At 42.5% G+C, this 24,364-nt stretch overlaps 2 protein-coding genes across 3 annotated transcripts in view; one reads left to right on the forward strand and one right to left on the reverse strand.

Moving 5' to 3' along the window:
• The window catches only part of CFAP99 (cilia and flagella associated protein 99), a gene marked incomplete at both ends in the record, with an annotated part of 54,436 nt that extends 51,753 nt beyond the window's left edge, over window positions 1–2,683 (reverse strand). Inside the window, one exon of the mRNA XM_082759503.1 lies at window positions 2,564–2,683. Within this exon, the coding sequence (XP_082615629.1) occupies window positions 2,564–2,683 (120 nt within the window). The remainder of the gene's footprint in view (window positions 1–2,563) is intronic.
• A 3,235-nt stretch (window positions 2,684–5,918) lies between these two features.
• The window catches only part of ZFYVE28 (zinc finger FYVE-type containing 28), a 143,876-nt gene continuing 125,430 nt past the window's right edge, over window positions 5,919–24,364 (forward strand). For both annotated transcript variants that reach the window (XM_082759185.1, XM_082759186.1), the window contains exon 1: window positions 5,919–6,150. In XM_082759185.1, the coding sequence (XP_082615311.1) occupies window positions 6,112–6,150 (39 nt within the window). In that variant the 5' untranslated portion in view covers window positions 5,919–6,111. The remainder of the gene's footprint in view (window positions 6,151–24,364) is intronic.

Consider the following 24,364-nt stretch of genomic DNA (forward strand, 5'->3'; position numbering starts at 1 on the left):
TGAAGGAAAAATTAGAGCAACTAAGGATTACAAAGAAAATCTTGCTGGGAAGTTATTATGCAAACCTCTGGGTTGTGTCACCTTTGCAGCAGCACAGTGAAACCAACAGAAATGTTGTGCTGGATTTGGAGCAGAACGTTCAGCATGGACCTATTCCTTCTATACTAATAAAGTAAAAGGTCTAATATGGAATTCTGCCAGTTAATTTTCACTTAAAGCAAGTTATTCTCAGTAGTTGGTACATTTTTAACCTACAGTTTTGACCCTTTGGATTTTATGCCTCTTTCTTTTTTTCATGTTCTTTTCAAGTCCTTCATTTAAACATATATTTGCTTGCCCACTTTGCCACTTTCATTTCTTATCCTGTACCTCAGTTTGCCACCCATTTTTAATGCTTTAATTTGTAAGGATTCCCACAAGAATAGTTTTATACTCCTGGTGGATTGTTGACAGGGATATTTTGGTCAAGACAGATTATGCCTTCAGGACTTACTCCCTTAGGATTAAATCCAATTTCCTTTTATAACATACCTACATTCACTGTGTACGTAAATAAGAATTCTAAACTACAGTCTAAAATCCAGCCTCATTCTGTATCATTTCCTCATTGTTGTTGATTGTCATCTGAAGATGTTAAAACAGAACTTCAGCACTCTCTTGCAACTTCCTTCCACAACTTCTTTTCCATAACTTCAGAAGTACTTCTTACTAAGTAGGCAAGTCTAACAAAATAGAAGATAGTGAGTTGTAGAAAAGTCAAGTCTGATTTACTGCATACCTAACTAACTAAATATAAAGAGAGCTGTGTCTTGCAATCATATGGATTTGGGCTCTTGGAATCTGGTTCTCCTCATTTTTGTCTAGTCAGCAGTCCACAATATTAGGTTTGCTATTTGTCATTCTGCTAGCACAAAAGATACAAGCTTGGATTGAGTGTGGTTTAAAGTGATGGCCTTAAACAGGATTCTAACTTGGAGGAAGTTCCTGCAGAAATCAGTTAATACCGAGTCAGTTAATGCTGGCTAACTGGGAAGTGGCCAAGCCAGGAGATCATGTGTGCAAAGATGCTACAATATTTCTAGGACCACAAGTCTATTCTGAAACTGAAAAGAAAGTGAAATGAATTTTCCATGAAGAATTATAATCACCCATTTGGTACAAAAATATTGCATGAAAGCTTAATTTTGTATAAAAATAGATCTCTCTTTTAATTTTCTCAGATAAATATGCATAAAAATTATTATATAGTAAATGAAGTGAAACTGAATGATTTAAGATGTCCCAGACAAAGATTATTGCCTTATCTGTGGTATCAGCTATCCTCCGTGTTCTTTCCCCTTTGAAAGAGTTTATTAAGAATCTTAAGATCCATGTTTCTCTAATGGAGCTACTACTTCTGTTGTCTTTGTATCACCTTTCTTGGGCTGAGAAGAGCAATGATCTGAATATTAATAGGTATTTATTTTGGCAGCAGTGGTAGCTGAATTTACCCAGTCTTTGCCCAGTCAAAAATGATTATTTTGAAACTGGACCAGTTCCATGATGTAATTCAGCGTATGAATCCAGAAACAGTTATGCCAGCACTACAAGGCAGGAGGGCAGTGCCAGAAAATAGGGACCTGAGTAGAAACTGATTAAGAAAGTAAATACCCAAGAAGTGTGCATCACTGCCTCAGCTTGTGATGTCCATATCAGAACTCTGAAGTTTTATATTCTTGTAATCTGTTGTGTTTATGCAAAATAAACATAAAAGACTAACTAATTGGCGTAGCAGTATTTTAGACCTTATTGTCAGAAGTGGCAATGAGTACTTGAGCTACAATGTGGCAATGCGGAATGAGGGCTCTGACAATGCAGTCTGACAATACACAGCATGCACAAACAACAGCAGCCTAAACAATATTATTGTCTTTTCTTAGTAATTTCCTACAGCTGATCCAATCCTCCAGCTGCACCAGCAGAAGTCAGGGGTGCACTAAGGACAAAAAGATGGGAAAAGATGAATGAACATGGTGAGGAAAAGACAGGAACTGCTTCAGCTGGTATAGCTACACACTGTTGAATCTTGTTCTGGTTACCTGCAGCATTAGATTAAAAGCAGGTGGTTAATTTAGTGCCACTTGCCTTCCATCCCACTGTTCTGACAGTCACATCCTCAAAGCAAGAATACCTGATCCTGTGAGTCAGCTTCTAAACTGTGTTTGTGTATACAAACAGGTGGTGCTGGCAAGAACTTTAATGTAGAAGGAGAAAAGATGAAAGAAAAGTAGAAAACGGCTTAGAAGTGGGGGAGAAACTTTCCCTGTCACCATCAGATCTGTTTTAGTAGGTTGCTGCTTCCCCCATCTTTTGTTGCTACTAAAGCAGTTATTTAATGACTGATCTTTGCTGCCTTGTTTTCTGGTGATAACCACAAGAAATTTGGACTTTACTCCTGAATCAAAAACATTGGCACTGTAAGAAAAATCTATGAGAGTGACAACAGCATGTTAGAAAATAGATAACTTCATATTTAAAATCATGTAAGCAACATACATGTAAGATGAACTGAAACTGAATATACCTGCAACATCTCTGCTGATTCATTCAAGAAATCCTCCACGCTCTGATTTTCTGGGTTAAATTTGTTAAGCTGTTGGACTATTAGCGCAATATGTTTTCCATGGCTGACCATCTTCACCATGGAGAATCCTATAAATATAGTAAATCATTAATTTTTCATGCCTGCTTCAGTTGTAGCATAATGTATGTTGATAGGCTCATAGAGAAGATACACTGCAGTAATGTACACAAGAACATTTAGGTCAAGCTTTCAAAATCATGGGTATTCAGAACAGCAGAAATGAGAACACTAGAAACAATAGAAACATCAATAACATAGAAGACACAATTACATACTTCTTATTCTGCAAATATCTTGGAAGATCATTAGATCATACTTTAAATGATTTCTGTATCAGATTATTTGACAAAATTTAATTAAAGATAATACTAGAGAAAAGCATTAATTTTTGTATGTGTGCTACACAAGTCCTACTTACTACATTGATCTTCCCAGTGAGATGCAAGTGAATACAGAATTTTACTCTTCAACCTTATTAAGTGTTATTACTAGCGGCCTATTTTTCAAGACAGAAAGAAAGAAAAAAAAAAAAAAGAACAGGAGCGGAGATACGAGGAATACAAGGAAGCAATGAGACAATGTTGGTCAGCAGGCAGCGATCACAGCACATCGGTAGCTTAGGCCACTGCCAAAGTTTTCCAGGGCACAGCAGCTGAGTACACTTAATGCTTGATGCTTTGTTTGTGAAATGAATGGATTATATCCACCTCTAATAACGCCTTAATCATACGTGAGTCCACAGTTCTGGCTACCTACACTTTAATGTTCACATGACAGGAACTATAATTCATCTGTTTACACTCACAGGCATGTTGCTGTGTATTAAAGACCAATGACAGTAATGAGCAGGGCTGAAAGTCAGGAATCTGGTTTAGCAATGGGAAAAAAAATGAGCAGAGAAGTCATTTCACATGGTGAAAAAAATATTTTTGAAAATTGTTCTTTAATTTTATATGTCATTATACTCTGCTGTTGGAAAAGAAAGCTTGATCAAGATGATTCATTCCCACTGTGGTTAATATAATTCATTTCTTGTTGTGAAAGGATGTTGTAACATTTTCCGATAGTGTTTTTATACCCTGCCTTTCAGCACTATCAAATGTAATTATAATTGCCTGAACAACTCTTTTAATTACTAATGTCAAGGTCCTTAAAAAAGGTGTTTTGTGCAATATAGACATTTAGTTACCTAGTATGATGAAGATAAAATGTCCAAATAAAGAAAAAATGACCAGCAAGACAGGGCTGGATCATGACAAGTGAGGACAAGCAAAGAAGAGGTGCTACAGTGCCTCTGTCATCGGGGGAATCACCATTTCTCCCCTCCTCTGCGGAACATGATCTGTTTCTCTGTACCTGCCAAGGTTCTTAGACTCACAAGGAATTTCGGATAAGGGCGATTGAAATACCTCTGTACTCAGACTGAATCATAATTCAGGCTCCAACAGCTCTCCCTGTGACAAATATTTTTTCTTCTGGCACAGCAGAAATCAGTTTGAGTTCCTGTGCTCTGTACATGCCAACATTGCCTCTTCTCCCTCCCCACCAAAAAAAAAAGTCATTAAAGCAAAAAAATGGAATATGAGAACTAGGACACATACACCTTGAGAACTCGGGACATACAGGGCTTCTTTGCCTGTGACCGTGTTTAAAAAAATGCTGCCTTTTCATTTTATGTTTGTTGATTATTTTAAAATAATCAACGTTATTTTAAAACACATGCACCAGAATTAAAATGCATTGTGTTATGGAGTGCACACTTATTGCCATATGGTTATTTAGGAGAAAATACTAATTCCTGTGTATAAAAATGATACAGAATCATTGCACACAAAACGGTATACATTTCCTTCCATTGTCAGATGTAGAATTTCAGTTAAAGGAATTAAGAACCTGACTTAGCTTTATTTTATGGCAGAGCTTGGAGATATTCTGAAAGTAATTCCATTTGGTAAGGTTGACCACAATTATAAGGAGTTGTTTCAATGGCATGAGAGAGGCCTTCTGGTTTCACATTCATTCCTGCATTCCTAGCCTAGAAAGTCTGAGATCGCATTTCCCCTGATGAAAGCAGTGCTTGGGGGGGGGCTGAACTCAGTCTCCCTGCAAAATTCACTCAGCTCAAGCCGCTCAGAATGGCATAGGTGTTCTCACGTGTGCTAGAAAGAGAGCCACCGAACGCAGGGTGCTGTTGCCTCCGGGGTCGCATCCTGCTGGTCGCATTTACGCTGGAATTTAGAACCACAGAATCGTTAAGGCTGGAAAAGCCCTCCAAGAGCAGCTGGCCCAACCATCGCCCTACCATCAGTGCCACCACCAAAGCATGTCCCTCAGCGCCACGTCAAAGCTTTGGATGGAGAACATAAATGCTGCAGATCCAGCTCCAGATCTCCCACTCCTTTTTAAATTTTCACGTTTTTCACTATTTTGTCCCCTACAGGCGTTGTATTTCACACAGCACTTTTGTCACTCGATACCTTGCGGAACTTTATGAGCAGGGACCCGCTGCCCAAACCCTTCTCAAGGAAGCAAATCCCAACAGTCTCGTCACGATATGTCACGATATGACGAGTTCCCCTCTCGGTCTTCTGTTTCGTGTCTGGGTTTGGGGTTACCGGTCCCCCGGGGAGGCCACGGGGGGCCCTGAGGTGCCGGCGGGGCGCGGGCGGCCCCTCGGGCGCTGCCACCCCCGTACCTGGGGCCGCTCGGCGCCGCTCCCGAGCCCGCTGAGGCCGCCACGGCCCGGCCCGCCGCGGTTGCTAAGGGCCGCAGGGGCTGCTGGGAGTTGTAGTTCTCCCACGCGGCCGCTTTCGTATCGCACAACAGGCGCGGCGGGGGCAAAGAACTACGGGGGTGGGAGGAAAGATGGCGGCGATTGTTTGCCGCCGTTGCCAAGCAGGTCGGTCGGCCACTTCTCCGTTTTTGCGCTTAGGAGCGGCTAGAAATGAATCCGCACGGACTCGGGTAGGGTTGCTTGACAGAAGCAGATGCTTGTTGCCCAGAACCGGCCAGGTTTACCATTTGGGTGGGAGAGGAGACTACAACTCCCAGCACGCACCGCGCGGCAGCGCACCCCACCTCACCCCCAGCAGCCCTGCGCGGCATGCCGGGACATGTAGTCCCCCCCTTCCTCTCCCCTTACGCAAATGAGCGGCGGAGGGGGCGGGGCGAGCCCTCCTCCCGCCGCCTTGCGATTGGCGGCGGGGCCCGAGGGGGGAGCGAGCGAGGCGGAGCCGCCCCGCCCCCCTCCCCCCGCGCATGCGCAGAGCGGGGCCGGGGCGCCGCTGTCGGGCGGGCGGCCGCGGGGGCTGTCAGTGAGGCGCGGAGCCGGCGGCGGCGCCGGGCGGTCCCTGCGCTGCGGGCAGCCCGCGGCCACCACAGCCGCCAGCAGCGGCTCAGCACAGCACAGCACAGCACAGCCTCACCTCACGGAGCGTCCCGGAGCTTGCCGGCCAGCTCCCCCCGAGCAGCCCCGGGCGGTGGCGGTGATGATGAACAGGTTCCGAAAGTGGCTGTACAAACCCAAGGTGAGCGGCTCCGGGGGGCTGCGGGATGACAAAGCACGGCGGCGCCTCGCGCTGTGCCCTTCCTCCTCACCTGCCCTTCCTCCTCGCCCTCCTCATCCTCTTTTCGCTCTTCTTCCTCCTCTCCATCCTCCTCTTCCTCCGAGCCGCGCGCCGGAGGCAGCGCACAGCCTCCTGCTGTCGCGCCGCTATCGCGACAGCGCTGTCGCGAGCACCTCGTCCTCCCCCCTCTGTCCCTTTCCCCTTTCATCCCCGGTCCCCTCCTGCTGCCGCCCGGGTTTGGGTGCTGGAGCCGAGCCTCTGCAGCCCCCGGAGGGCACAGCCCGCTGGGGGGGGGGCTGGCGCACGGACAAAAAGTTGCAGCGTGGTTTTCGGGGAAAAGTTGCGGTTTGCCTTTTTTTTTTCCTGCCGTCGGCACCCCGGCCAGCCTGTGGGGGAAGGCTGCCGGTCCGGCGGGGCGGCTGCTAAAAGAAAAAGAGATAAAATTGAGCGGTGAGGGAGCTGGGAGCGCGGCGAGGGGCTGAGCGGGCGGCGGGGGGGGGGCAACAAACTTCAGCTGTGCCCCATAAACTTTGTGCTGTCCTCCACATCAAGAGATCCTAAGGAATAAAAAAGAAACGTGGAGCTTGCAATGAAAAAAAGAAGCGGGAGAAATTGTGCGTGCAGCCTTTGTTGCCGTTTCTTTATCAAAAAACCAATTAGCTTTCCCTCTAATTGCCTTCCTGATAGAGATCTGAGCTTTTTTTTTTTTTTTTTCTCTTTCTGATAAACCCCAGGTTGGGGTTTTCTGATAAAGGGTTTCTCGGGTTGGTTTCAGGAGCTGGCTGCATCGCTCCTTGTGCTCCTCTTCAAAATGTGGCAGTGGGGGTGTAGTAAGGTGACGACCTGTTCCTTCAGGAACAAGCATTTGCTCTGATTTTCCTAATGACTTGTTACGGATGGTGTATTTGAGCTAAATATGCAGGATTTTGCACGGTTGGTTGTTTGGTTTTGGTAGAAAGTCAGATGGATGCATTCACGTGTATCTCTCTTGGTTGCTCTCCTTGCTGTCCCGTTTGACCAAAGGATCCTTAGGGCTCCTTCCCGTCAGGCTGCTGGCTTCCACAGTCTGCTTTGGAATATAACCCGTTTCAAAGCTGTTTCCTTCTGGGATTTTTATTCTGGTGGGGGTTTATCCCCACTCACGTTACTTAGTTATAATCTTCTGTAAGGTACTGCAGGCTCCAGGTGTGTTTTGGGGGCAGGAGCAGTATCAAACCGATGATGGAGACTGCTCCTTTTGAGGCTTTCCCCATCCTAGTGCAATGTAACAGGACTTCTGCACGGCAGCATCTTCTGCTGGTTATTAGGCTGCTGTGGGGTGTTTGGCTGCTGCTTTGATTGCATCCGGAGCTGGTTGTGAAGGCAGAGGGGGAACGGGACTGGGAGGGAACAGGGGAGCAGTGGGTTCACAGCGCAGCCCTGTCAGGCACCTGGGTAGATGCTCATATTTGTACATGGCTGAGGCTGAGAAATGGAACAGAGAGGTATTACTCAACACGATTGAATTACAAAGCCGTCAGGATAATTGCCAAGTTACTGTAAGAGGCAGGGACCTGCATCTAGGCAGAGACATTTACTTCAGAACTGCTGCATCTGTTTGAGCATAGCAAGGAGGTGAGAGAAAACGTGGGTGTAGGGAAGCGGAAAGTCCTGACTAATGTTGGGAGCGTGTCACGAGAGCAGCACGGCTTTCCTACGGCCTTACACAGCCCGCGCTCTGACTTCTGGCCCTGCCCTGGCTCTCCAGGTGTGCTGCCATGCCCAGACGTCAGTAAGCAGGGTGCTGGAGGTACCCAGGGACAGAAATTAACGGCAGCGATGAGGGCTGCACAGCTGGCAGGAGGCAGACTTTCAGCTGATGTATTAGAGGCAGAGCAGAGAGATGAGGCTTGGTTTCCAGCCTCCTGTGCTGCATCGATGGTGATAGAAATTTTTGTGTGCCTCCACGTTGGTGGAACGAGGGCTGCGTCCTCTGACTTCAAGGCACTGCAGGCGTCCCGCTGCCTGTTTGGCTCTGCTACCATGTGCAGAGAAAGGACGATTCCTTCTAAATCAAAATATTTGTGCGTACGCAGAGATAGACCAGAGATATTCCCTGTCACTCCAGGGAGCTTCTTATCTCGTACCTCTTGCTGTCGGAACATTCCACAGGTGCGAGGTCAGAGCCTGCTGCCGGGCAGACCTGAGCATCCCACAGAAGTATGGGAACTGCCTGGGTTTGGACAATTCAGAAATGTTTTTGATGCTCAAAGTATTCTGAATAACTTCTGTGAATGCTGCTGCTGAAGTTCCAAGAATAGCTTGAAAAAGGGAGCAGAGAAGAGCTCACCGGGGTCAATGTTTTGAATTTGGATCCGTTTTATTGATATTTTGAAAGAACTGTTCAGTATTTGACATGGGAAAAAATAATCTCTGTAACCACAACTCAAAGATGTTTTTAATCTGCTTAGCATAAAAGACTGGAACATCTTCAATGGATGTTCAGTTTTCTTTATTTAAAACATTAGTTGGTGATTACATCTATGAATCTGAATTTCCTTGGGTTTTCTTCACGCTGATGGTTGCTTTCTGTAGCTGGATTAGCAGATGCATTTTCAGGACAAGAGATTCTTGCTTTCTGTTAACGTGTTTCTATGAAATAACATTTAGGGATGCGTGGATGGCTGGTACTGGGAGAAAGCTTGTTTTCATGTCTGTGCATCGTACCTTTCTCTAACTTTTTAAGGGCCTTCTTACTAAGCTATGTTTTGGGAAAGTAAGCCCTAGGTAGCAACAATGCTTTTCATAATATTTATTGAAGGACTGAGAGTAAAACATAGATATGCTAATTTAAAACAAGGCTTTAAAACAAGAGCTAGTAAATGAGCATCTTGGAAGTAAGAGGAAGAGAGAATATTCCTAGGGGATCAAGAGTAATCCCCTAATGTAGAAAAGTGAGAGGCAATGGCAAAATATTCATTAAGTGACCTCTAGGAGCTTCCTAGAGGCTCTTTGCATAAGGATAAGTGGGTTTGTTTATTTTATTTTTTTAATATATATATATATAATAATAAATGCATATCTATATTTAAAAAGTAGGTAAAAACTGATCATTAAAACCTGCAGATACAAATGTAATCCTGCTTGGGAGCGTTGTCAGTGTTGCTTTGTGGCAGAGCTGACTCAAAGCATTAAAAGATGGGAAATAAATAGAAAATAGCCAAGACTTTTTTTTTTTTAAGAAGAGGAAAATATTCGTAGGATTTCTTTTTAGGAAGAAGTTCTATACAGAAGATGATGAATCGAAGTATGAACTTTAGAGGAACAGAAGATAGTAAAAATTACTCTGGAATACGTGCTTAACACCCTGTGAAGAACACTTTTAGTCAGTAGAATGAGATGTAGGAAGAGGGAGGATTATTTTAAGGAGCGCTTTGATGGACTGAAATGGTGAGAAATGAAAAAGGATGAAGCAACTGGAATAGCCAAGCAACTATTGAGGCTAGTTTGGGGTGAGTGCAAGGAAAAGGAAGGATCAATTTACAGAGTGATAGGAAGAAAGCACTATCTTATCTTAGCTATAATTTCCACATCTTAAAAGTGAAGTGTTTACTCTTCACAGAGCGAGTACAGTCGTGGGAAAAGTGTCTTAAGAAAACTACTTGAATGAAGAGTGAAGGAAGAGGTAAATTGCATTTGTAGCCTAAAATTTCTTTTTACTGGTGCTGTACAGTAACCGAAGTCTTTAGGCGCTGCTGTTTGTGAACAAAACTTGGTATTTAATACTAGATTTTTGTTAACATCTTACTACTTTCCAAGACAAAATTTAGGAATCTTTCTTATTTGGGGAGACCTCAGTTACCTGCTTAATTCATCTTGTTGCTGCTGTCTGATCAGAGGCTGCAGCTATCGAACCACATTCCTCAGCAATATTGATAAAAATCCGGAGGAAGGCAACTCAGACATCAACAGACATTGCTTTAGAGCTCTGCATGCTGAAGTGCTTTATTTCAGAAGCACCATCTAGTGGTTTGAACACACGTGTGGAAACTGGGGATTCTTTGCAGCTCATTGTGGCTCTGCAGCCGACTTAAGGTAATTCGAAGTCGTGTTATTTGTTGGCCTTGGTTTACCTGCATCTGAAAAAGCCAAGTGGGCAGCTTGTAGTTGTCTATTAAGGGAAATGCTTGGCTGTTCATAATTACCCTGATGTGGGAGAGATGCATGCACCTTGCAAAGTGACTTTTTGGATGTAGATTTCTGTGAGCAGAGTCAGGGTGTATCAGAGCGGGAGTCCATCCAGCCTGGTGTCACGTCTGGTGGTGCTCGTTGGCTGCGTCCCGTAGCAGATGCCTGGGGAGAAAAGATGAGACGAATAGGAAGTGATATTTCCCCTGGGCTTTCTTTTGAACTTCTGGCAGTCTGCATTTTTTTCAGGAGCGTGCTGAGCTGCGGATTGTGCCCTTATAATTCAACAGCTTGGGAACATTTTTCCTTAAACTGTCTAATCGGTTTTCAGTCCGTTTATACTTCTGGCCTCCTTTATGACTACTGGCTACTCAGTGCTCAGAGCTGAGTTTCCCTCGAGTGAGGTAAACGTTTTCCAGCATCCACCAGTGTGACCCAGCGTGTCCCTTGTCCTGCACACTCCCTTTGCTCTTTCCCTTGGAAACATGATTTGGATCTTTCAACTCCCTGTCCTGTTCCCCCCATGATAGTTACCAAAACCTAGAAAAAAATACTTAAAGAACACATTGTGCTCTTCTGTGTTACTTAGAAGAATCCCAATACAAAAAAATGTCTGCGTTGACCACAGTATTTATGCTCTGGTAGTTGAGGGTGCCCAAAGAATATTTTCGTACTGAGCTAACTAAAAAATTAGCAGTGCAAATACCTTTGACATGCTTCATTTAGCTGTTTTAATAGTTATGATCTACTGTCTTGGCAGTTCTGTTAGCGATGTTCATTTAAAAATGCATTCAGTAAAGCTATTTTTATGTAAGGATGTTAAAAATAAATGAATTGGAAGCCGCGTAGGTACGTTTGACTCATGTCTGAAGACTGACCAGCCGTCACAGCGCATCCGAAAAAGCAAGTTGCTCAGGCTGGGTTGTTGTACTGGAGGATGCTGCTTCGTTGGAGTCTGTCTTACCTGTTCTCAGATGAGTCTTTTTTTCATCTTGAAAGTACAGAATATTCCAGTGTATCTAAACTTACAAGCTGGTTTAATGCCCACATGCTCTCTGCTTGTATTTTAGACATGACCTGCTGCTCTGCAGGCGAGGTGAAGCTGCCGAGCTCCCTGAACCAAAGCTGTCCCGAGCCAGCTAACACCAAGCTCTCAGCCCCTGTGACAGGCAGAGCTGTGTAGTAGAGTTCGGTTTTCTTTTTTGGGGCAGCATCCAAGCCTGTTGTTTGGAAACAGGCGGGTGGCAAAAATCGTAATACCCTTTGCAGAGCTGTAGATTGAGGATGTAGGAAAGGCTGAGCTTCTGGGGGGTTGTGTGTTGGGACAACAAAGATGCAGCCTTCCTGTCTGAGTGCTCCTTGCTGTTAAAACTGGAGAGTCTTGCTCTTTCTTAATTATTTTGATGGTTTGGGTGAGACTTGCTGCATTCTCTGTGTATTTCTGTTCTCCCTTGCAGCCTGTAGGATTTCCCTTCTTGTTTCCCAGTGGGCAGTGACCCTTTTGCAGTACTTCCTCGAGCCCCTAGCATGGGTATTCTTCTTGACTGCCCTGATCCTGCTGGTGGTTCTGCTTGCTCCTATCCCTCTCTATTCACCACCTTCTCCTCCCTAGAGTATCAATGCTTTTGATGTTGTTTAGGATCAAGATTCCCTGAAGAGCTGATCAACAGGAACTGGGTTATCAAAGGAAATAGGATCCTGCAGCCAGGCTGTGATTATACCATTGCACTGCAAGGAAAGCTGAGAATGTCATGTAAGGACTGCCCCTGCTTTACCCTGTCTTTATAGGGCACAAGATCATTTTTCTTTTCTCTCGCAGGATCTTTAGCTGTGCTTGATGGCTGTTCAGAATGAATAACGTAGCAGTGAGCATCGTGTCAGTTCCATGTACTGCGCGCTGGGTGAATGCAGGAACAGAGAGCTACCAGGGGAAAGGCACTGAAGGGGAGAGAGGTGAATAGTGTAGAAGGAAGTGCTCAGGATAAAAACATAAGAAAAGCAGGCTGAGGGTGGAAAAAGGGAGGAGATGACTCTCCTCTTTCGAAATGCAGGCTTAATATTTGCAAATGGGCCATAGGTTGATTCAAATTGGGGTGATGTTTATGCTGGAATGTCTTAATTCCTGCCATCGCCTGGCACTTTGATCTCGGAGAATTACAGGTGGTTGAAGCTAAACTAACCGGATGCTCAGGGTGTTCGGCATTTCTACTTTGCATTCTTCTAATTTTCTCCTTCCTTTGTCAACCTTTTAACATAGGAGACGTTTCCTGCAAGTCTGAAGTTCATCAGATGTTGAAAACAATCGGATTATCTGAGTTATCATTTCTGCTCTGTACTGATGTTACAGAACTGAGCGTGAAGGGAGCCTTCCATGTTTATCTAAAGTTGGCTTTTGGAGGGTTGTCATCTTAGGGATCTTTTTAGAAGTGATAAGGGGCGCTCATATCAGTGCCTCTGTACAGAAGGAGAATCAGAGCAGCATCAGTCTGTTGGCAGAAGCTTCACCTTCCTGTATCAGTCCAGTTGCTGGAGTTTGAGTGCTCTTACCGTAGAGATAAGGACGTATCAGACTGTTTCCTATCAAGCCCTACAAAACCTTTGAAAGAACTGCCTGCTTTTACCTAATTTTCAAGATTCAGAAACATAGAGTACCTGCACTTCTGAATGCGTTATTTAATGCTTTTGTAAAGTGTTTTTATGGAGCTGGATGAGCGTCCCTGATCTAGTTGATGGCCTTACAAAAATGGCTTGATGCAATAGAGGAGACGTCGTTCTGTGGTGCAAGATGGATGGAAACCCTTGTAGAGTAAGGCAGGGTTAATAGGACGTAAGGAGCAGGAGAAAATGTTAAGGGCCATAAAGCAAATCTCATCTCGAACCTGTGATTTATTTGGCGTTGTATTTTAAGGTATGTTGCAGGTCATCACTGAGGCATAAGAGATTAAATGGAAATGGTAATTAGGTTTGCTCCAGTCCGATGGCAATGACTGGTGTGTGTTCATCCTGGAGCTGAGTGACTGCTTTTGTTTATGTGTGTAGGGATTTAGGGTGCCCTGGTGAGGTCTCTCACATCCTTGTGTTTGCCTAGGCTCTGTTGGCCCATTAGGTTGTGGTGAAGAGGTGTTAGAACATTTTGCATTTTTTTTTCCCTGTCAAACTTTGCTTCTCTTCGGTACGTAAGCTTCTGATGGTGAGCTTAGCCAGAGCTGGAGGGCTTTTTTGAAGACTCAAGAGCGGTAGTGGGTTGTTCCAAGGTGTGAGCTTCCTGTGTGCTTTGTAGCTCTCTTACAGTGTTTATATAACGCCTGTAATAAGACCGCAGTGTCATGATGAGCAACAAATAATTGGAAGAGGGCAGGTGGGTTATTTTATGTGCCTTATGTTAAACGGTGCATGTTGTTTACCTATAGGAGTTCGCTGGTGTCATTGGTCACTTGGTTGGTATTTTCTTGATAATTAAGTTACTCTCAAGCGTTTTCTTCAGAACTGATGTGTTCAATTTGGAGACTGCTTTCAGATGTTGGGTTTTTGTGTGTTTTATCTCCCTAACAAAGCTGCTGCTTCTCACTGGATTTTTTATATTTTTCTTTTCATAGTTGGGGACTTGCTATAAATTTTTCTTGCCTCATGATTTCAGTCTGGAGGTGCAGTGCATAATGTGATAGTGGTCATGATGGTAGGAAGAAAGGTACTGAAGTACTCCATTTTCCTTGCTAGAAGAGGCAAGGAAGCAAGGTTTATTGTTAGGCATTCATCTTTATTTCATAGCATATATTCTATTCCCATTTTTTGTCGTGTTATTTTAAAGGATGTATTATCTCAATCAGCTACAGTATTTCTTCTGATTGGTTTCCTGAAGAAAGCCTCAGCCTTAGAGTGTGCCTATTTTTCAGTAGACGACTACTTCTCCTGTGTAGCTTGGAGAGTTGCTGTCTGGCACTTTCCTGGCAGACGGTGCTGCGTGGAGCTGAGAGCAAGAGTTTGAAGAATTTTTCGATGTAGACTTGGGCTGCAACTTGCAAAATGAATGCTGCTTCAAAAAGCCCCAATGTATATGTTGCTGCATAAACAATAAAGATAATTTTTTACTTTAGAAAAGTTCTATTGTGTGTATATCTAGATCTACCTATAGCTAGCTGTGTGTATGTATTTAACCTGCTATCCTCATGTTAACAGTAAAGGCAAGTGAACTGAAGTCTAGCTGCTTTGGTTTCCTACATCAGAGGTAGGCTGTTGTTTCGATTGACACGACTTGATCTGGTTAAAAAGCTTTTAATTAGTTTAGAAAAAACGTTTACCTGACAAATACTAATTCAAGCTTTTTGGAAAAGATGAACCCTGCCAAATTACTGCAGATAATACTTCATGAGTATTCCTGAAGACTTAATAGATAAACCTTTCCACTGAGCATTGGTTTCAAGGTAGGAAAGCCAAGCACATTCCTTGCTGAAGCTTGGAGTCGTTTGCAGTCGGTCAGGCCAAGCAGTGAGATGCTGCGAGGCTGGATCTGGCTCTTGCTGTGGTTCTCTCTGTGCCCATGTGCTGTGTGTGATCCAGAAATTGTGTATAATCTGTGCATTTTTTCTAATGCCAAAAATGGTTATTTTTCCTAGCTTTTAAATGGGGGACTGAGGCACAACAGTTTTTCAGTGCCACATGTAAGCTAATAGTCAAACCAACCAGAAAAGCTTAATTTAGGGGTTTCTTATCTATTTTGTCCTCATTCCTCCATGTCCACTACTTTATGTGAGATTATTTTTCCTTTTAGGGTTACCATGCAGTCATGTTTTACAGCCGAAACTGAAGACCAGATTGTGTGTGCTTTGCTATTCAGAGACAGGAGCGCAGCTTACTGTTTCCATATGTTTGGATTCACTGTCCAACTCTAGCTTACAAATGAGAACATATGGGAGATAGGTAATGGTGATTTTCAACTGTTAATTAGTCATGTTCAAACCAGTGCCTCGCTACCCAGGCCTTCCGTCGCTTCTGTCTGTCGTCTTTCGCATCTCCCCCTTGTGGTAAAATCCCTGGTGTGTATTGGCATGCAAAGCTGCTGGGAGAAAAGGGTTTCCTTCTGCAGAAGCATTTTTGGAATTCGGGGTATGAGGAGAGTGTCTTCCAACTCAAATGCTGTCCAGGAGTCTTAAGCGCAAGGTACCGAAAATCTATCTGATTGTGGTGGGATATCTTGCTTACATTATAGTTTGTTTGGTTTGTGGAAAAAAAAAAAAAGGGTGATGTGATCAATGCTGTATGTAAAGCAGTATGAATTAGAAATGTTTCTTAAATGCTGGCATCTATGGGATGTTTAGGTTTTGCAGGACTGGATGAAAGCATTCTTGGTCATGACTAAACTTAGCTTTGAACCTGTTTGCTGCACTCTTTTGCCAGAATTTGAGTCATCTCATGGCTACTCCATATCACAAGTCAGGTTGCTTAACTTTGTTCCTGCATGCCATTTCTGACTCCCTCCTTGTACTGGATATTAGGCAATGTTTCTATTAGAATGACTTTTTGGGTTTTGGTAAAGTACTGTGCAAGTATGGTGAAATGTATTTGTTCAGTAGCGATCTTTCAGAGCAACAGAAGTACTCATCTTCTCCAAAGTTCCTAATCTGTCACCTATCAAGAATATTTGTGTCCCCCTTGTGAATTTTAAGTCGACTGAAGACATTGCTGCTTCTGCTGGAGGGGCAGAGTCGCAGCTGGTCTCCTGCTCCTTCAGCTGCTGCCTGTGTGCTCTTCTATTATCTCCTTATGCCCTGCATGAGGAATGGAGCAGCCTTGCTCTGCATTGGATCAACTTCCTGACACAGCTGGAAATTAATTTCATTTGTTTATAATAATTTGCAGAGCTACCCGTTAGCTTCATCCAGGGGGGAGCAGCAGGATCTCCTCTTTTGGTGGCAACGTGGTCTTTAAATTACCCAGTAGCAGACACAAAATTGCATCTTCAGAGTCTTTTGTGTTTGTGTCTGATATTGTATTCACAACACAAATAATGGGAAAATGAACCCCTAATCCAAAGAGAGAAACACTTCTGTCGTTGGCTCTGACAGCACCTATTCTGTTGCTCCTTTGGCACGAGAGATGCTGCGTTGTGTAATGCTGGGAGCAGTCTGAAACCCAGGTGAAGTCACATGGAACTAACAGAGCTGCACTTGGGATTCGATTCTTTATCATAAAACACAGGCCCACCTCATTTTTTTTTAGGTGACATTAGGGTACAGACCATGTATAAAATGTTAATGTAGCTAATCTTGCAGTGACAGAGGCACAAAGCAAAGCTGCAGAAGCAGTGAGGCAAAACAGGGAGCAGTGAAAGGGCAGGGTTTCCACGTTCTTGAACTACCTGACACTTTGAATTTCCTTTTTCAACAGGAATTGTGAAGGTGCTAAAGCATCCAGTTAATGCACCATTGTCTGTTTGGCATATCTATGCTCTGTTTCAAGTTCATTATATGAATTGTCAAATCTAGAATTTGCTAATTTGGGGCTTGGAGCCAGTGAAGTGAAGGATCTGAATATTTTTAATTAATTTCCAAGTCTTTTAAAAACCTTTCTTTTATTTACCTTTCATCAGTTGGGTCAGAATTAATATATTTAAATAGCAGTATTGTCAGATAACGTAACAGTTTTCACTGTGTACTTAATGGAATAAGAAATTTCAAAGAACTGTAAGGAAAGGGAGAAGTACAAATTCTTGTTAAACTTTCAGCTATAATTAAATTAATCTGTGTTTCGCTTACTTGAAAGCTAGCAAGTAAAAGTTGCAATGCTAAGTACAAAACTAATAACTGGGGTATGCAAGTAGAGGCAATCTTTTATTTTTGTGGGTTTTTCTTTTCTTCTCCAAATATAAAGTACTATCTGCACAAGCTTCTTCATTCTGCATTGTGTGTGCTTTATCATGGTGTTGGGTGGTTCCAAAAAGAGCTAAAAGCTTTGCTATTTTTGACGAGTTACTCTTAAAGCAGCAGAAGCTTCTTGTAGGGGGCTTGTTTGCCTAAACAACTTGGGAGCAACGCGGATGAGGATGTTGCAGCATGTGTCTCCCTCCATGGGTGAGTCCCCACTTTCCCCACTCCACTAGATCCATGTGGAGCAGTTAGGTATCTCATTTAGGTGCAGGAAAAAGGTGACGTGGAGAAGTGCTGTCTTCCTAGATGTTATTTCCACTCTGAATACCTACTGTTAGGGATTAAAAAAATACTACTGCTAATTGTAATTCACATCACCTTTCTCTGAGGGTAAAGCTGGGTATTAGGGGAAGCCTAATCTTAACCTGCCTTCAAAATTATTTTTCAGGCATTATTTCCAAATTGTAATTACTCCTGGAAAATTGATGAGTGATTTGCTGAGGAATATGGGGATTGAATAGAAATTGTCTGTAAGCAGTGTCAGAGCACCCTCTGCAGCCTCGTAATATTTAAATGAGCTTTGTACAGTTCTGGTGATCGCTTAATGATATGAACATTAAAAAAAAAGAAAAATAAAGTTTCCAGGTGCTTTATACCACTCTGTTGGGCCATTGAAGTACAATGGCAGATCCTTAGGGGAGATAATTAATGAGAATGTTTTGGATGTTTTGTGTCGATTGTCCTACTGTACCTCTCCTGAAAAGAAAACCCTCAGCACTTTTCATAGGTTCACTGCAGTTCAGGCTGAAAAGTAAATACCATGTCGAGTGGAAACTGCATGCAAATTAGGTCCATGTGATGGACAAATTATAATGCCATTAGATAAACTGGGGAGAAAAGCTTAAGAAGAAATTTGCTTATTTGAAATGTCAGTTTACTGCCTTATGATCAAAAATTCCCAAGATCTGGTAACCAATGGATTATTTGAGCTGCACAGTCAGCAACAGACTCATCTGGTGTCATGCTGGGACATCGGTTCAGGCCAGGTTGGGGAAACGTGTGGGCAAGCATATGGCCACTACTATGGGCTTTTTTGCAAACATCTGGGTTTCTTCTAATCTGCTGTTGAACGACCTGATGCTATTTAATTTATGAGCCACGCTAGCTGGGTGGAGAGGAACATCTTGCAAGGCATTGGAGGCTGCACAGCTGAGACATGAAAGCCTTGTGATTTGTTTATGTAGGTGAATGCTGTTTTTAATGTACAACAGTAATGTACTTTTTTTTTCTATATTATTAAATCAATGACACCGTGAAGTTTTTTTTTTTTTTTCTTTAGTGCCTTTAAAGGATTGTTTCATTTAAACTCAAAGCAGGGATCCCTAGAGCAGGTTTCTCAGGGCCGTGTTGAGTTGGGTATTGAATGTTGTGCAGTCCACTGACTTGAAGACCTCTCTGGGCAGCCTGTTCAACTGCATCATCACGTTTCCAGTAAAAAAAAAAAAAAAAAAAAAAAAAAGCTTATATTTAAATAGAATTTCTGGGACTTCAAATTTATCTGTGCTTTGAGCTGTGGGGATGTTCGCATAACCTATTCTTCACACTTGTCAGAAATGGTTTTCACCATCTCTTAGGACAATCTACTCCTCTTCTCTCATAGCTGGTTCCTTTCCAACTCGGAATGCCAAGTGCTTTTCCTGCTGTTTAATACAATTTCTTTCTTTCTTAAGACCAAAGGGATACAGAAAAGAAGTCTTATTTCTTTAACTTTATCCGTATTGGAATGGTGTTTTTTTTTTTTTTTATCCCCTGTCGTCAATTAACTTTTTTTTAAGCATGTTTGTAAGCTGTGCTTTTTGAACCTCTTATTCCTGTTGTGTCCTCTCATTCCTTCTCTTGTTTGAGATACACATCTTCTATAGAGCTCGATAGGTGGGGTTTCAGCTAAGCAGCAGTGCCGTATGGAGTGGCTTACGTGTCATCTGGTCCTTATCGGTGCTGTGGCATTGACTTGTATTTGCTCTGTGCTCTGAGGTAATTAGCTGATCCTGCTTTGCATTCCTCGTTCGTTAGAACCTGTTCTTCATGACTACTCTCCAATTTGCAGTTTTGTGTAGTATTAAGTTTTTTTTTTTTTCTTTTGGTTCATTTCTGTTAAGCCTGAGCTTGTTACTGCAGGTGAGCTGAGCTCTGCCTTGTTCCCAGTGCTCCCCAGCTTTGGCTATGGCATGTGGTGGTGCCCTTACTGAGTTAGCTCAGCCCAAAAGAAAACAGTTTAGGATTTTGTGACAACTGAATTGACTTCTTTTCCACACTCATTCACAGCAGACCCGAACAGCAGCCAGCCAAGTGTGCAGGACTGGGTGAGGAGGGTTCTGGAGAGATGGGATTGCTCTTTTGGCAACAGTAAGTCATTAGAGCTCATCAGTAAAACAGAGTCAGTTTATGCTAATGTAAATTCTATTCCTGCTTTCCAAAGCATTTTTCATGCCTTAATGCAATTCAAGTGGACTGTAACCACACTTAATTTTTTTTGAAATTGTACAGAGCCAGACCCATGACAGCACTTGACACATACTCACATTTTAATAGCACATAGTATATGCTGTAAGTTACACAAGTAGTTAAACAATCTTTTATCTCTGGGCTACTTCATCTTGATTGTTTCTTTAGTTAACAAGAATGCCACATGGGACTGCGTGAAGAGTTCCAGTGAGGCAAAGAGATCCCTCGTCTGTGTTCACTACATCAGTCATGCAGTTGAAGGGAATTAAAATGGTTTCATGATTTGTCCTTAACGTAAGAAAATAACATTAGTAGTTCAATAATATATTGTTCTTTCAAAGCTTACAAACTCAGGCTTTAGTCTTCCTTCCTCCTTCCCTCTCCCTGTATCTTTCTAAGCATCAGCTTAGACTGAGTTGTCCATAATTCTTTGAATCATTTTTCCCTTTCTTACCTCAGAAAAAGTGGTGGTGGTGGTGGTGGTGGTGTGTGTGTTAATTAAAAAAAAAAAAAAAAAAAAAATTAATTTCTGTTCTCAGTCCTCCTACTCCTCCATGAAGTGGTCTTTGGCTCATTCCTTGAACGTTGTAAGGGAAATTTTATTGGGTAATACTGAGATAAATAATATTTGCTTGTTAACCATTTGATAGATTTTTCCTTGTTTTCTCAGCACCAAAAATACACTTTTTTTTTTTGGCGTACATCAAGTTTCTCATTAGAGGTAGCTTGTTAGTACTCTTACTGCTATCATACTGGAGAAATGAGCATTTCCAAGTGTATGCGCTTTATAAGAAATTTACAAACACAATTAAGACTCTGACGTTTTTCCATATTGAATGAGATTGCCTCAGGCCAAAAGTGAAAGGCAAATGAAGAAGATCTGAGACATGCCCTAAATACACATGAACCAAAGCTATGGAATGAGGTGGTAAAATTAATGTCTTCTTTTTATGTTCAAAAGATGTCAGAAGATGAGGGCAATTACTATTTTTAGATCCTTTATCAAGAAGGAACAGGACTTGCAGCTGTGTTTTTCATATTTAATGACTAACATTTGATTAGTGGACTGTACACCTTGCAAAAATGACGATTCTGTTGCATTCTAACTTGTCTTAGCTGGTTTGTGTTTGGTGTGGATTATTTTAGTGACAATCATGAGGAATCATCTGTTTTGGTAGGAAAATTCTTCAGAGAAGACGTCAGCTTTTTTATTTATTTTACAAAAAAAAATCATTTCTGGGTACTTCGAGTATAGCTACACTAGCTGATTCAGTTTGTGATCTGGTTTTACTTGAGATATACCTGTTTGTGTCATCCTCAAAGATTTCTTATTCGTGAGAAGCTGATTAGGCATTTGGCAATTTTTTATGAAGTCTCTCCAGGGAATATTTCCTCTTCAGAAAAAGTGATGCTTTTCTTTTGTAATGAAAATAGCCAAAGTCCAGGGCATAGCTATTTATTATGTGTTGCTGTAGTGTAGAAATTTGCCAAAAGTACCCAAAAAATGAATGAAGAAGCCATGCACGACCTCAGCAGTTCTGTAGATGGCTCCTCAGAGATGTTCATGGCTGAGGAAAGCCTGGGGCAGGGTTGCTGCTGCCCCAGAGCATGCCTCGAACAGCCTGATTTTCTAAAACCAGACAGCTTTAGAACAAAACTATGCTGACTTTTATCTTGTCTTTTCCCTTTGCAATCAGTCTGAGAACATTTGCAATTAGGTAGGCCTTGAAGTACTTGAAGAGAGGGGGAAATATTCCTCTTTTTCCTACGGAAGGGATGATGTCGCGAGGTGCTGAGAGGCCTGCTGTTAGCCCAGTGCAGCCAGCCTGCGTCAAGGATGTGGAAGGTGCTTCCACAGGAAACACTCGGTAGCTTTGGTAGCTCGTTTTTAGTGTCATTTACGCCCCAGAAGAGCTTTTATCTCCTATTTTCTCAGCTGACTCCAAAACTGGGCAGGTCACGGTCCTCCAAATCTGGCTTCGGTGCGTACTCCTGCTGGGGTTCCTGAAGCGAGCTGGGGAATGGACTCTTAGCACCTGAAGTCTTATGATTTTCTTCATAAGAGGCTCTTACGGTTATTGTATATAAAATAAATTTCACTTAAAATTTTTAGAGATTTTGGGGAATAGGATCGTAGCAATCAATGAATTTTTATAGGCTATATGGAGGTTTTACTCTGGTTTCTCACTTCTCCTAAAGTCATGTTCTTCTGTAAGGAAAAATTCAAATAAGCCTGAAAGACACTGGAGGATGCCTGCAATACTGATCACGTTCTTCTAATATATTTCTCTCTTCTGATTTCGTTCTTTTATGTCTTGAGAACAGCATCAGCTACCTTGAATCTTTGTTTTAAAGGCTGTGTGGCTTCCGAGAATAAAAATAAGGGATTTTCTAGAGAAGATTTTTCTTTTAGTAATATCTACCACAACTTAGGTTATTTTTGCTTGCTCTTGTAGATGGTATTTTTGCTGGTGTCAGGACGCTGCTAGTGGGAAGAACTGCCTCAAGGTGAAGTCCAATTACTGTCTCAGGGAATTCACACTTGTTCAGGCATTTTTGTTGTATGAAGACTCGAAAATACTGCATCTATTCTAAGTAACTTACTGGTTTAGTTGAGTGGTTGGAAGACAATAACTTAGAGTTTGTATTTTAAATTTAATGCTTCCAATATTATTTTGGCATCTAAGTTTGCAAGTATTAGTAGGTATGACTTTTGTTGGTAGTTTTGTCATGTTTGCAGAGGAACTGGGAGAAAGGATTGTTATCTGCTTTCTCTATGCGTTGTTTCTCACCTGAAATAAAAAGCTTTGCGAGTTCTTCTTTCTTAATACTAGGAACTAGCCAAAATAATGTCTTTGAGAAAAGGTGGTTGGGGTTGTCAGGCTGCATTCAGCCTGATCTGCTGTCATCTCTCAGAGCTGTCAGCAGAAGACAGGGATCATTGCAGCATGGCATTAGAGCATGAACGCTGGGTCGATGTGGGTTAAAGTCATTACCAGGATTTTGTTGGGCTTTTCTTGAGGTTTCTAATCCTCAATATCTTCATTTTCATTGCTTGTGTCAGTTCAGCTGAAGCTCACAAAGGTTTACCAATCTATTACACTTGGCCTTTTGTTATCGTCTGTTTGGATGAATGTCAAGTAAGAGGCACTTCCAGACATGGACAGACGGAGACAGGCCTTTTCCTAAAGGAAAGTGATCTGAAGTTGTCATGATTATGAAGCACTATTTACAAATAAATAAATAAATAGAATTCATGCGTTTAACTTGTATAGCTTGAGGTAAAGTAGACACCCAGGGGAGTAACTCAAATCATGTGGTGGCTGGATTAGCCCCCGCTGTATCCTGGTTGTCTCTTCTGAACATTGGCAGTGTTTGGGTTTTAACTCATACTTCTAGCAGCTTTGCCTAAAGGATTGGGGAATGCTTGCAAAGCGTCTTACGAGAATGGGACGCAAAGCTTGAGTTAGACCTTGAGCATAGGAGGCTCCCTCTGAACTGGAGCCCTGGCACAGGCTGCCCAGAAGTTGTGGGGGCTCCTTGGAGATCTCCAGAAGCCACCTGGACATGGCCCTGGGCCCCCCGTTCAATGGACTTGTGGCCTGTAGCTGAAGATTCTGCCTTTCTGTGATGTTAAAGCAAAGCTTGTAATTACAACGGAACAGTAAGTATGAAAAAAAGCTCATGAAGATGTGGTGGGGAAAAATACCTTCACCATGCGGTACTGCACCTGAGGGCCTGCATTCCAGCATCAGGAGCTGAGCTCAGATTCTGAGGCTGGGGGATGAGAGTGGGCACAAGTCCACTGTTTCTTTGTTTTTAAGAAAGAAAAAGTTGGGGTCTACCTGCCCTGGGGCAGAGCTGTTTTCAGAAGCCTTTGTGTTTCTTCTGTGATGTCCCCCATGCAGGTCATAGGAGATTTGGTGCAGCCAGTGCAAGTACTGCATGATTTAGCAATTTCACAGCATCGGCCAGAGTTGCTGTGATGTGCAGAAATGGCTTCCAAACTGTGGCAGTGAGATTGGAAAAGCTTCAGCTCTTCTCCTATTCTCTAAGGTGTTTCGTAACGACTGACTGCACAAATCCCCCTGGATAATTAGCCTCCAGTATAGTAATTACTTGATAAAATCACTCGGTACACAAACTGAATGCATATCCGAAGTGGAGGTGACTGTATGTGTTAACAACTGATGTGAAATACTCCTGAAATAGTTCAGCAAGTAACTGTTTTTAATCAAATATTCTGATTATTTCCTCAGTAGCTATAGTTTGTTCTCTAGCTGGAAAAACACTGCTGCCCATCACTGGCTGCCCTAACAGTCCGATTTCCCTATGAAGAAGCTTCCATAATTTGTGATACTGGAAGATTTGAATGTCTAATTTGAGTTTACTTAACTTGCACATTCCATTTCTTTACGTGTCAATAACAAAAAAGTTTTCTATTGCAAAAAGTCGATTTTAACAGGATTTTTCACCTCAAAGAAGAATTAGTGGAAGGAGCAACATATATCCGAATGTATATAAGAAGTGAATTGGGTAACCTTTGGGAAACCTAGCTGAAAATGCCATCTTTAACTTCTTTCAATCCTGTGATTCAGCGTTTTAAGTGCAGCTTTTAGTAAGCTTTAGGAATGTGTTTT

This window comes from Aythya marila (assembly GCF_965140915.1).
Source record: "Aythya marila genome assembly, chromosome: 4".
NCBI lineage: Eukaryota > Metazoa > Chordata > Aves > Anseriformes > Anatidae > Aythya > Aythya marila.